Source organism: Nycticebus coucang, unplaced genomic scaffold, assembly GCF_027406575.1.
Source record: "Nycticebus coucang isolate mNycCou1 unplaced genomic scaffold, mNycCou1.pri scaffold_54, whole genome shotgun sequence".
In the NCBI taxonomy this organism is placed as follows: Eukaryota; Metazoa; Chordata; class Mammalia; order Primates; family Lorisidae; genus Nycticebus; species Nycticebus coucang.
The window spans coordinates 1,069,437-1,084,147 of record NW_026515584.1 but is presented as its reverse complement, the minus strand read 5'-3'; the positions used below and the strand labels follow the sequence as shown (position 1 = coordinate 1,084,147).

General features: G+C 40.1%; 1 protein-coding gene across 1 annotated transcript in view; it reads right to left on the bottom strand.

Annotated features, from left to right (window-relative positions):
• The window catches only part of LOC128579445 (uncharacterized), a 36,163-nt gene extending 28,424 nt beyond the window's left edge, over positions 1 to 7,739 (bottom strand). The window contains exons 1-2 of the mRNA XM_053581538.1: positions 7,330 to 7,739; positions 1,343 to 1,475 (exon numbers count right to left, since the gene is read on the bottom strand). Coding sequence (XP_053437513.1) covers positions 1,343 to 1,475; positions 7,330 to 7,739 — 543 coding nt within the window. The remainder of the gene's footprint in view (positions 1 to 1,342; positions 1,476 to 7,329) is intronic.
• Between the last annotated feature and the right edge of the window lie 6,972 nt (positions 7,740 to 14,711).

Genomic DNA, 14,711 nt, shown 5'->3' with positions numbered 1-14,711 from the left:
TTTTCTTTGGGCACGTTAACTGTTAGGTCTACACAGCAAGAAATGACAGTCTTTTTACTCCTTTTCTCAGTTGTTGATTAAATGTCTTCTGATAACTCATTTTACCTTCTTGTGTCTTGGGTCACAAAAAATGTTCAGGATCACTTTTACTGAACTAAATTACTTCAGTAAACATGAAAATATTAAAGTAAAATGTAAAAAATATAGAGCATTTCCATTTGCTGAGCTTTTATTTTCATTAATTATAGGTAAGAGATGTAAATGACAGGATTTTGTTTCATACTTCAATACCATTTTTTAAAACAACAATGGTCAGTGGTAAGTTTATAATTGAGAATTTTTCAGAACTCAAAGGGAAGAAAGACACACATCTAGTCTACCAGGCATCCTAAACATTCGTTAATCTGTCATTGAACCCTATGATACATAAATTTGAATAAAACTTTTTCTTTTTTTGAGACAGAGTTTCACTTTGTTGCCCTTGGTGGAGTGTCGTGGAGCCATAGCTCACAGCAACCTCAAACTCTTGGGCTCAAGCGATTCTCTTACCTCAGCCTCCCAAGAGCTGGGACTATAGCCAAAACACCTGGCTATTTTTAGAGACAGTGGTCTCACTGTGGCTCAGGCTGGTGTCAAACCTGGGAGCTCAGGCAATCCACCCGCTTTGGCCTCCCAGAGTGCTAGGATTACAGGCGTAAGCCACTGCACCCGGCCCAAATAAAACTTTTTCACAGAAAAGAAAATTCTAGTACTTCCTTTATGGCATTACAATAGTTTTATTCAAGTGAGGATTGAAAGTGTGTTATTCTAAAAACATGCACGAATTTAACATATACCCATATGAAAACCTGTAACTTGGCATAAAAAAAAACGACCATAAATGTTAATCACTTAGAATAGAAAGAAAGCACCATTGTTGACTGAACTGGGATCTGTCCTAATTAGAGTAATTATCATCTGGCACTACCAGGAAGTTGGATGTTTGTAATTAATCAGATCCTTAAGTCCCCACTTATATTAACATGTGGATTTGAGACTTTCTGAGAAATTTATATTATTAATACTTTGTAGAACTCAGTTCAGTTTTTCTTGTAGAGTTCAGAGCATTTCCCTATCTTCATCTTTGCATCAGAATCATCATTATGAACCATGTATTATAAATGTAACACACTCATACTAGTTAAGAAAACATTCTGGTCGGTAACCTGTTGAATAAACAATTTTTAAAACAAAAAATGCTTACCACAAAATAAGCTCGTTACATTTTTATGAAAATAGAAAGGTAAAATAAAAATTTTCATACTATCTGAAAAATGAGGAAAGCATCAGCCAGTCCACTTACAGTGAGCTCACAGAAATTGAAGCTATCCAGACTTTTGCTTCTGGGCAGTCTTCCCTTAATTCGTCTTAAAGAGGGTTTTCCTTGGCTGACACTAGAAGTAGCACCATTAGGATTTTCAGAGGATGGCGTTACCCTGCAAGAAGAGGAAAAAATTCTTAAGAAGGGAGGTTTATAGGCGAACATTTACTTGAGGATAGCTTTGAAAATGTCATGCTCCTTTTTTTCAACCATAAGGTGAAGAACTACAATAGAGCTAATTCTACCAGACACCCTTACTAAGTATTTCTTAGCAGCTGTCTAGTTTAGAAATCTTAACAGACTTCAAATACTCCAACAGTAAGATTCATTAAAAGTCAACTCTGCAACCATCAAAGCAGCAATTAAGAGGAGGCTGAAGTTTCCAAGTAACTTAGGGGCGTCTGCTTCCCCCAGGTGGTTACTTTCCCAGCACTCAGTCTGGAGCCTGGCACCCAGCACTAGTCATCTTAATTATGGTGTACATCCCTGATACTGTTCAGCTTGCTTTTGTTAAGCACGAAAATAGCTCTTACAAATTTGAAGGTAACAGTCAACACTAGGCTGGGTATGGTGGCTCATGCCTGTAATTCCAGCACTCTGGGAGGCCGAGGTGGGTGGATTGCTTGAGCTCAGAAGTTCAAGATCAGCCTGAGCAAGAGTGAAACTGTCTTTACTGAAAATACAAAGACTAGCCAGAAGTTGTGGTGGGCATCCGTAGTCCCAGCTACTCAGGAGGCTGAGGCAGAGGGATGGCTTGAGCCCTGAAGTATGAGGTTGCTGTGAGCTGTGATACCGTGACACTCAACCCCAGGGCAAATGAATGAGACTCTGTCTCCAAAAAAAGAAAATGAAACAAAACAAAACAATTCAGAATAATTATGAAATCAAGAAAACACAGGTAAGAAGAAACAACAAATAAGCTATTAGTCATTTGAAGAGCACACACTGGGATACATGCACATGAGCGCAGACACACACTCAAGACCAGCCTGTGCTCATTTCTAAGTCAGTCTGGTGGCAGCCTTAGAGTAAACTAGGTAGCAAGAGGATGCCCTGAGTACCTGCAGGATAAAGCTCCTGTCTTAGAAATAATAAAGTTGGGGCGGTGCCTGTGGCTCAAAGGAGTAGGGCACTGGTCCCATATGCCAGAAGTGGCGGGTTCAAACCCGGCCCTGGCCAAAAAATACTGCAAAAAAAAAAAAAAGAAATGATAAAGTTTCTAAAGTAATAACAGTAATTTCTGTGGTTTATGAAAGTCAGTTTCCTTATTTTATGTTTCCTCTTTGTCAATCTATGTTCAAATATTGATCAACTTTGGTGACTTATCTAAATTTTTATATTTAAAATGTTGTCTGTTCAAAGAAAAATGAAATACCTAGGAATATACCTAACAAAGGAGGTGAAGGACCTCTATAAAGAAAATTATGAAACCCTAAGAAAGGAAATAGCAGAGGATATTAACAAATGGAAGAACATACCATGCTCATGGCTGGGAAGAATCAACATTGTTAAAATGTCTATACTTCCCAAAGCAATCTACCAATTCAACACCATCCCTATTAAAGTACCAACATCATACTTTCAAGACTTGGAAAACAGGATTCTGTGTTTTGTATGGAACCAGAAAAATTCCCATATAGCTAAGGCAGTTCTTAGTAATAAAAACAAAGCCAGGGGCATCACCATACCAAATTTTAGGCGGTACTACAAAGCCATAGTGGTCAAGACAGCATGGTACTGGCACAAAAATAGAGACATAGACATTTGGAATCAAATAGAAAATCAGGAAATGAAACTAACATCTTATAACTACCTAATCTTAGATGACCCAAATAAGAACATACCTTGGGGGAAAGACTCCCTATTCAATAAATGGTGCTGGGAGAACTGGATATCCACATGTAAAAGACAGAAACTGGATCTGTACCTTTCTCTATTCACAAAAATTGATTCAAGATGGATAAAAGACTTAAATTTAAGGCATGAAATGATAAAAATCCTCTAAGAAAGCATAAGAAAAACACTGGAAGATACGGGCCTGGGGAAAGACTTCATGAAGAAGACTTCTGTGGCAACTGCAACAACAACAAAAATGAACAATGGGACTTAATTAAACTGAAAAGCTTCTGTACAGCTAAGGAGACAACAACCAAAGCAAATAGACAACCTACCCAATAGGAAAGGATATTTGCATATTTTGAATCAGACAAAAGCTTGATAACTAGGATCTATAGAGAACTCAAATTAATCCACATGAAAAAAAGCCAGCAATCCCATGTATCAATGGGCAAGAGACAAAAATAGAACCGTCTCTAAAGAAGACAGACGAATGGCTAACATATGAAAAACTGTTCATCATCCCTATATATTAGAGAAATGCAAATAAAAACCACCCTGAGATATCATCTAACCCCAGCAAGAATGGTCCACATCACAAAATCTCAAAACTGCAGATGCTGGCGTGGATGTGGAGAGAAGGGAACACTTTTACCCTGCTGGTGGGACTGCAAACTAATACAACCTTTTTGGAAGGAAGTATGGAGAAACCTCAAAGCACTCAACCTAGACCTCCCATTTGATCCTGCAATCCCATTACTGGACATCTACCCAGAAGGAAAAAAATCCTTTTATCATAAAGACACTTGCACTAGACTGTTTATTGCAGCTCAATTTACAATCACCAAAATGTAGAAACAGCCTAAATTCCCCCAACCCAGGAATGGATTAACAAGCTGTGGTATATGTACACCATGGAATACTATTCAGCCATTTAAAAAGATGGAGACTTTACATCCTTTATAGTAACCTGGATGGAAGTGGAACACATTATTCTTAGTAAAGCATCACAAGAATAGAGAAGTATGAATTCTATGTACTCAATTTTGATATGAGGACAATTAATGACAATGACACGGTGGGGGTGGGGGAAGGGCAGAGGAGAGAGAGAAGCGGGGAGCGGTGGGGAAAGGAAGAGCAGAAAGAGGGAAGGAGGGAGGGGGTGGGGTCTTGGTGTGTGCCACACCTCTTGGGGGCAAGACACGATTGTAAGAGGGACTTTACCTAACAAATGCCATCAGTGCAACCTGGTTTCTTGTATCCTCAATGAATCCCCAACAATAAAAAAAATAAAAAAGAAATAAAATGTTGTCTGAAAGGTATAACACAGGTCTCTAATGGCTTAAAAAGACACACAAAATGGACTGGTAACAAAATAAATGATTTCTACATTAATAAGACAGAATAAATACCATAAAACAGACTAGTTTAGGTGTGGCTACAGTTTAGAATAAAAGTAAAACTTCCACAAGTTAAAACATTTGAAGAGTATAGAAAGATACAGAAATGGAAAGTTAAAGCTGCCACCTTCTCCCTCATCTCAAACCTCCCTCCCTTTTCCAAAATCAACCACTACTGACAGGTCGTCCTGCACAACCTCCCAGACAGATGCCTATTCTTACCTATGCCTGTATTTATTTCCTTTTAAATTTCTGTAGTAAGGTGACCACATTGTTCATGTTTTCTACACCTTATTTTTTTCACTTAATAATAGACTTTGAATCGTCTATAGACTATTTGAATAATAGACCCTTTGCATAATAACCCCTACAGAACTATCTCACTCTGTTTAATGGCTAAATAGTACTCCATAATATACAGTAGATGTAACACAAGTTACTTAACCTTTCCCCCACTGAGGGACATTTAGTTCATTTTCAAATGTTTGCTATAAGACCACAAAGCAACAAACATCCTTGACATCTTTGGGCACAAGTGTAATATTTACTTAGGAAAGATTCCTAGAAGTAGAAATGCGGGGTCAGAGGGAGGCGCTTTCTAAATATTACTGCCTTTCAAAAAGGCTGTACAAATCTGTACCTTCATCAACAGTGTATACGAATGCCTACCTGGGTGCCCCTGCAGGGCAAAAGCTTCCCTGAAAACAATGAACTTTATTCAAAAGAGGGCACAGGAGAAGGAAAAATACAGTCATAACAATATATGAGTCAACTTTTCTCCTTATTTCTTCTCTCTCACTTTATTTCGAAGTGCTGGTAGGTGTAACCAAATTTTAGGAAGTTACTGCAAACATAATTTTTTTGATAAATAAATCTATCTTGTATTTTTCATAAGTTTTTCTCTCACCTGACTTAAAAATGCACTGCTATTTTCTCTTTTTTCCAAATTTAAAAGCTCCCAGGCTGGTCTTGAACTCTTGGGCTCACATGATCCTCCTGCCTCAGGTAAGAAAGATAGTAGGAATTTGTATCCACCAAATTTTATAAATGTCTGACAGCAAAGAAATTGGTTAGAGTTAATTCGACGTAATACCAAATCCAAAGACAAAATAAAACAGAAAAAAAGATCACAAATATAACTAGAAGAATGAACCCACCCCTCCTTACCAGGATCATCATAAAAACTTTTGGTCACCAGGAGAGTTGTACTGGTACACACCAGGGGGGTATCAGCTCTGGACTCACCCTGCACACAGACTCTGCAAGAGTACCTTGTCTTAAGAATTTAACCAGGCTATGATCTATGTTTTTTCTAATGCTACCCACTGAGCTCCCACAAAGTCATTTAGGCAATTTTAAAGTTTTGACCAGGTCTCTGAAATGAAGCTAAGAGGTCAAATGATAAGAGGCATGTGGCAGGCCAGGTGCAGTAGCTCATGCCTATAATCCCAGCACTCTAGGAGGCTGAGGTGGGTGGACTGCTTGGGAGCTCAAGAGTTTGAGATGAGCCTGAGCAAGTGAGAGACCCCATCTCTAAAAACCAGCCAGGTGCTGTGCCAGATACCTGCAGTCCCAGCTATTCTGGAGGCTGAGTCAAGAACATCACTTGAGCCGAAGAGTTTGAGGTTGCTGTGAACTCACGATGCCACAGCACTCTACTGGGGGCAAGAAAGTGAGACTCTGTCTCAAAAAAAAAAAAAAGAAAAAAGAAAAGAAATGCACCTCTTTGCTCTACAACCCTAGTTTTACACTAGCCCACGTTCAATTAAATTCAATAAAACCTTCATGAGCTACACACTGACTACTGATTTTAAAATTAAAATCATCACCGACTATCCTGATTACTGACACCTTTTCTTCTGAAGTCAGCTTTCCTTTACTTATTTTTTTGAAAGAGTCTTAAGCCTAAATCAAGCCAGTGGAATGCCTAGGTGGCCACTGGGATTCCAGATGGCATATATAAATGCTAATGGCATGCAATATATACGCCTATAGATAATCAGCAATGTACACTAATAACTTCCAGCGTTTTTCTTTAAGGATGTTCTCTTCCCATTACCTCATTAACAGCTTCCAGGTAGCAGGAACCAAAACGCAAATAAAACACAGTCTCTGACAATGCAATTGTAATCTTGCAACTTACTCCCTTTGCCCTTGGAACAGCCCAATCTTGACTACGTACTCAACATCAGCAGCAGCAAATGACTTTCTAGAAATAACAGAAAACGCATCCAGCGATGATAAACTGTTCGCTGTCTGCAAGGCCACCTGGCTGGAAATTCTGAACCAGAGCTCGCTGGAATGAAGCTTAAAGGGCAACTGTGCGGAGGCCAGGCCGGTGTCCGGGTGCGGCTGCCCGGGGCCTCCAGCCGCTGCTTCGCCGCAGCGCGCTTCTCTCGGTGTCACCTGCCTCGGGATCCACACGCGACGGCGCCCGGCCGAGGGGCTCGGAAATGGCTGCTGCGCCGCGCGCCGTCGGGCCAGGCCACGGCCTCCTGCCTGCACGACCGGGCCAGGTCCAGGTCCGGCCCACGCCCCCCAGCGGCCCCGCTCCGGCTACGACCCCGTCCTGGCCCCCACCCCGTAGCCCCAGCGACCCCGGCCGGCCCCCCCTGACCCGCCCCGTGCCGGCGCCCCTCTGCGGTCCACCCCACCCCGCGGCCCCCGCGACCCCGGCTGGGGCCCCTTGGCCCGACCCGCCCGCGCGCGTCCCGCGGCGGTGCCCGCCCTCACCACAGCTTCCTCTTGAGCGGCAGGAGGCTGCTGCGGTTGGAGGGGGTGACGCCAATGGCCGTCTGCAGCACCGTCAGGTATTTCTGGTACTTCACCTTGTCCCCGCTCCGCTCTCCGGCAGGGCCCCGCCGCCGCCGCCCGCAGACACAACTCCTCCAAGCGCCGCATAGATCAGCTCTGGGCCATCCGCCGCAGCCACAGCCGCGGTGCGTGGCCGGCTCCGCTCCGCTCCCGGCGCCGTGCGAGCCGGGCCGCTCCCATTGCCGCCGCTGTGCGTGAACCGCGGCTCCCGCCGCCGCCCCCCCCCCCCGCCCCCCCGCGAGCCGGGGCCTCCTCGCAGCCGCAGCGGGGCCGAAGTGCCGCCGCCTGCGCCTCCCGCGGCACCGCCTGGGCCCCAGCTCCGCGCGCATCCGGGGTTCAGCGGACGACCGGAGCTCGTTTCAACCATTCCTAGTCCAAAAGAATCCCAAGGGCACACTTACAGAGCAGAGAATATTTTATTTATAATGACCACCGAATGACATGTAATGGTGTGATCTGCCCTTTATATTTATACATAGTACACGCTCCATATATATTTTATATATATGCACACACATGCAGTTCTTTCTTGGGTGGTACCGGACAGTGAAAATGGCTGTGAACTGTGCAAAATTGCCTTAATGGAACAATTAAGAGTTCCATGACCTTTAAAATTTTTGTCAAAACGTGCAAAACTCACTTAACTCACGGTTACAAAAATATTGTATAGGGAAATGAAAAAATAGAAAAGCTAATAATTTAATGCATTGCAATTTAAAGCCTTACGGACATTGAAAATGAAAGTGCTTTCTTTGTAAAAAAAAGCGCCTGTGGCTCAGTGAGTAGGGCGCCGGCCCCATATGCCGAGGGTGGCGGGTTCAAACCCAGCCCCGGCCAAACTGCAACAACAAAAAAAAAATAGCCAGGCGTTGTGGCGGGCGCCTGTAGTCCCAGCTGCTCGGGAGGCTGAGGCAAGAGAATCGCGTAAGCCCGAGAGTTAGAGGTTGCTGTGAGCTGTGTGATGCCACGGCACTCTACCCGTGGGCGGTACAGTGAGACTCTGTCTCTACAAAAAAAAAAAAAAAAGTTATCAAGAGTAATTTGAACAGCGTTTGTTTTCTTCTAGTGTGACTGTTACTATGTACTGAGAGAGCATCTTTCCTGTACTCTTGGGAAAGCATCACGTTTGGATCGCACTCAACATTTAATCCAGCGTGCTTCTAGTGTCGTGCCATGGGCTCAGACAGTTCCTTAAATGTAAAATTTTTGTGTGAACATCTCACTTCCTTTGGGACATCTCATCCTTGTCACAACCACTTTCCTCATCTCAGTGTGTGTTCAGTGAATTCCACCTGCTTCGTAGCTAGAGTCTCTGGACGTCCACCTTCCCACAGTTGTCTATTCTGTGGGACTTCATTTATGTTCTATTCAAATGCCACTTCAATTCCATCTTTACCATTTTTGTTTCTTTGTTACACATTCATCTTTGTTAACCAATTCCCTTACAGTGATCCATTTTTATACAGTGCTGTGTGGATTTATCACTTAGAGAAATGGAAGCAACACAATCTCACCCTTTGCTGTCAGTGTCTAAATGAAATAACAGATGTGCAATGTCAGATCACTAACAGACTTTGAAAGAGCTGCTGTGGTTGGTCACTAATCCTGATAGGTACCTGTTATTTACATAGGGATTTGTGGACTGAAGAGCTAGCCACAAAGTTTGTACTGTATGCATTTGCTCACAGTTAATATGCCACAATAACTGAAACGTGAACCATTTTATTGAAGGGCTGGTATTTTTTTTTTAAACCTAAATGGCTGACATCAGGCATAGCTAAAATGGAAAAGCCTGGAGAGCCCATAGTATTAGTGTGTGTGTGGGAAGAGTACCACCTATGCGTTCACCTCCAAATGATAGCAGCTTTGAAAACCAACAGACTAAATGTACTAAACATTCCAATTAAAAGGCAGAGATTGGCAGAATGAATACAAAACTATGATCTTACCATCCCTTATAGTGTGTGAAAGAGACACACTTTAAAGACACAAGTGGGTTGAATGATGAAAAGATAGGTTCCATGCAAAAAAGTAATTAAAAAGACCTGGAGTGGATATGCCAATGTCAGACAAAATAGACTTTTAGGGAAAAAATTGTTCCTAAACAGAAAGAAGGACATTTTATAATGACGAAGGGTCAATCCATCAGGAAAACGTAAGTTAGAAACACGCATATACATGAGTCCAAAAATACATGAAGAAAAAGCTGACAGAATTAAAGGGTGAAGTAGACAACTCAACAGTAATAGTTGGAGATTTCAACATCTTGCCTTTCACAATAGATAGGATGAGGCAGAAGACCAATAAGGAAATAGAAGACTTGAACGACACTACAAACCAACTGCAACCATCTGCAATACATCTCTAGAACATTCCACCTCAAAACAGCAGAATACACTATTCTTCTCAAGTGCACGTGAAACATTCTTCAGGATAGATCATGTTAGGCCACGAAACAAGTCCTCAATATAATTAAAAGTACTGAGATCATACAGATTATTTTCTCCAATCACAATGGAATTAAATTAGAAATCAGTAACAGAAGGAAATTTGGGAAATTCACAGATACATGGAAATTAAACAAAACACTCCTAAATAATTATGAAACAAAAAAGAAATCACTAGAAACATTAGGAAAAAACTTGATGAATGAATGAAAACAAAAGCATGACATAAGAACTTTGACATAGCTAAGACAGCCAAGAAATATTTGTTAAATTTACATACTTAAAGGAAAATAGAAAGTTATATTGAAAAAGATGAAAGTTCTCAAATTTATCACCTAAGTTTCCACCTTAAGCCATTAGAAAGAGGAGCAGAGTAAACTCAAAAGCAAGGAAAAATTAAAGATTAGAGTGTAAATATATGAAATACAGAATAGAAAAAATAGAGAAAATTAACATAAACAAAAGTTGGTTCTTAGAAGATGTCAATAAAAATGGCATACCTTTGGCTATACTAACCAAGTAAGAGAGAGACAGAGAGAAAGAGAGAACTCAAATCACTGATTATGGAATGATAGAAAAGACATCACTACCAACCTTGCAGAAATAAAAAAGATTATAAGAGAATATTATGAGTAATCACATTCTAACAAATTAAATAATCTACATGAATTGAAAAAATTCCCAGAAAGATCAAGCTACTGAAATTGACTCAAGAAGAAACAGAAAGTCCAAACAGAACTATAACAACCAAAGAGAGTGAATTGATAACAAGAGAAACTTCCCTCTAAAAAAGGTTTTGTCAGTTATGAAAACTGCTGTGTCTCCAGTATACAGAACAGTACCTGGTATACAGTAGGCATAAAAATATTTGCTTAGCTTGACTGAGGGCATGGATTCTAAGTGAAAGACTTCATGTCTTTTCATAAAACATATTTTTCTAAAGAACATGACAAGCTACCTATATAGCTTCACATGTAATGTAGATAGATATTACAGGTGGAACGGCAACATCACTTTATGAAGAACAAAAAATTTATGTTAGTTCTCAGGATAGCCAGTGCTTAGACAGAAAATAAGGGAGCTGCTTCAATGGCATTATGCAAGGCCTGAGGAAGACTCTTCCAACCTGCCTCCCAATAAGCAAAACATTCAAACCCAGTTGTCCGCCTTTTTCCAAGAGAGGGTCTTCCAACTTTTTGACATCTACCCCCAGTAAGAAGCATATTGTATACAGTGGCCCAGTAAACACAGACACACATAGATTATGCTCCCTCGCCCTTCCCCCACAACTGAAGCAAATGTTTCTGGAAACAAAGGTTTTACCTATTACTTGAATTGAACTTTTCTGTTTTCTTCTATAAATGTTAATCACAACCCACCAAGTTTATTTTTCGTCTCTTAATAGATTACTGTGGTTTGTAAAGCACAGGTCTAAGAGATGCCTGTGACCAACACCACTACACTTCATATCCTCTGTTACCTCGGTGGCTACCAGTAGTCCAAGGCCCTCCAGTCAGCTGCTAAGATCTGGACTTAATACTGTGTTCATCTCCAATTTCCATCCCTCTTAAGCTATCTCTGTACCCCCCTGAATGCCATTTCTGTAAACTTTAAGCCACCCTGCATCCTCAGCATTTTGTTTGAACATTTTTCAGCTCCTATTTTGGCTTGAAGCTGGACTGTCCTTGGATTCATTGTTACCTGCTGCAGCCCCCATTGGGAGAAGGTATTTATTTCACACACCCCACATACCTCAAGGAAGTCCAGAATTTGGGATAAGTTTCTTCCTTGTTAGTACTGGCTCTTTTAAACCCTTCCTTCCTTTTTCTCCTGGCAAAAACTAAACAAAAATCAACAAGAAAAACCTAAAGCTGGATGCTTTGAAGTTTATTCCCTTAGACTACACCATCTTCTTCCCCTCTTCTTCCCCGTCATTCACTGGCTTCCTCTCCACTTCTATTTCTGGGATAATTTTTAATGACTTCATCCATGTGGGTGGACCATCCAATGTTCTTGCCTCTCAGTTCCTTGGCCTTGGCTCTTCCAGTGAGCTTTTCCCTGTCCTACGTCAGTCACTCACTCCTTTGCCCGTGCTGTAGACATGGGCTCATGAGCTCAAATGGTTGTAGGTAAGGCACTCGCCACCGATGAGCAAAGAGGCCAGGTGTTAGTTTCCAGAGAGTGGTAGAAGCTGTCGCCTCCCTACCTGGTGCTGCAAGTCTCTTTCACCCCCATAGAAATGGAGGTGTGTTCTCAGGAGAAAGACTGGAGCAGCATCAGGTATGATGGGCTGTGCTACCAGAGTGAAGACGACAGAGCCACGGGACAGTTGTGTACTGCGTGACAAGATGTTAAGATTCTTTCTGCCTCCCAGCTCCAGAATGCTGGCAACCTCAGACAAGAGATTTACGGGAGATAACGTTTTTTTGGTTAAATCCATAGGTTTTATTATTATGATTATTTAAGCCATGTTTATACTGAACCTACAATTGTACCATGATTGCCTCATCTTTTCCTTATACCTTTATTTTACTTGAAATTAAAAGTTGCCTTGTTTTCAACTTGTTCTTTTCCTAGAACCCGTGGGTGAGGGTTCACATATCTGCAACAATAACGTCAAATGCCTTGTAATACAGCTTCCCATGCCCTCAAACCAGCCAGACAGTCTATCAATTTCATTTTTCCCTGGACTCAGGCCTCTGCCCATCTCTGAATCCACATTAATAGTTTGATAAGCTTTTGACTATAAAGGAAATTTAGCTTTTAAAACAAAGAGAAAATGACAACTTAAAGGTTTAAATGGGCATATACAAACAAATGGAATCCTTCCATTTTTTTAATATCACAAATGTGTTCTTCTGAGACTTTCAAGCGTATCTTAAGCACACACTATTTTTGTTTGTTTTTATATTCATTTTAAGATCAATTTCTCCATAGACATTGTAATTATGCAGCATATAATTGCTAATCCATCAACTTTTTGAAGACAGATTTCAAATTTTAAATTATTTCTAATTTGCACTTCTTTGATTTTTCTTGAACCAAAAATCTCAATAGTCATTTGCTATCTGTAATCTATAATTCATAGACTGAGATTGAACACCAAGCCTAATTCAAACTTGGAATTCTAAAGCTATTTCTGATATAGTACATCAGCTGAAGCTATGATGGTCTTTTTCAGTCAGAAAGGAACACTTCATTATTCTGTAGGTAATGAAACTCCTGCTCACACACACTCAAACACCCAACAATGCCTTAATACCATGTTTTTGAGACATAATTATGTTTATCCTGATCATTTGAGAGTTAGAGCAGCTAATGTATCTAATCAAATATTGATGCAGTCATCTAGATTTAGCTCTCCAGCAAATCCTTCCCAATGCATTTTTGTTAACAGAACTATAAAAGCTATTTATACTATTCTTCTCAAAAGGCTTACTCGCGTAGTCTGGATCTATGGATACATATTAGTAAATTTCACCACAGCTCATGTGTTCAGGTGATGAGAAGAGTTCAGCATGCAAATAATGAAGTGGTTCACCCCCTGCCCCAAAAAATATGAAGCAGAAAATTAAACTTGAATGTCTTTAGCTTTGTTATTCACAATATTCTTAAAATCACCTCTGATTCTTCAAACTACAGGGTACAATATAAAAAATAAAGCAGATAAACTGATGTAAGAACACCATGGCCCTATGGTCACTCAGTTACATTACAAACAAAACTAGCCGGCAAGATTTTCACCTCCTAAAGCTAAAAAGTGAGAATGCTTTTTAATATCTTTGGAAGTACCTATATTTAAAAATACAAAAATCAAGTAGAAAATTGCAACAGGAGGTGGTTAGTCATGTTCAGAAAAAGATTAGGATGATACTATCAATATAGATGATTGAAATGCATCTCTCTCTAGGCATGTAAAATTATACATAAACATTTTTAAAGTTTTTCTTCAATATTTACAGCCTTGTATGCATCATACATAGTTGACTGTTATCCATATTTTTGGTCTAATTTAACTTCATAAGGTTAACAGAAGGAACTGAACAAGCCTGGCTTAGCCACTCTCTAAGAGTTTCTATTGCCCAAGAATTATGTCTATGTCAAATTTCAATGTCTTTCTTTTACAACTTTGGGGACTATGTTGCTAAATCCTTAATACATAATAAGGCTCCACCACTGAGCTCACCTGATCTAGACCAGAGTTTTCATTTTGGTTGTCTAGGTTATTATAAAAGCTAGGATTATAATCTTTAAATTTTGTTATTTATGGCAGAATAATAAAAAAAATAAGAAATTGAGAAAACAGGGTATATCACTTTAAAGCAAAATTTGTTTCTCTGATTCTGTACGGCCACATTTTAATAATTTCTGGCTTTAGAGCGTTGTGTCTAAACAAGCTGTATTTGATTTTCTTTTCTTTTTTTTCCTTTTTTTTTTTTAACACATGTTCTCCCCTTTCTCCTTTCCTCCCTCCTTTCCTCCCTCCTTTCTTCCCTTCCTTCCTCCTTTCTTTCTTTTTAAAGTTTACCATAAATTGACCCATCATAATTGTATATATTCTTTCACTTTCTTTTCTGATAAAAATAATTTCTATACCTAAATAGATTAAACTAGAACCAGAAAAACAATTTACTCCAGAATACATTAAAAATGTTTTTTGTTTTCTTTTGTTTTTTCAATGTGAATAGACCCAAATCATTTGGATTTAACTGAATTATCATGTGGAAAATATAGATCAGACTGGAAGCCAACTTTTCTCCCTCCTGTGAAAATATAGATAGGAAATGTCAGCTACCTAAGCTTCTATAAGACCTAACATATTAATTATCTTCAGCACAGTATTTAAGAACAGAA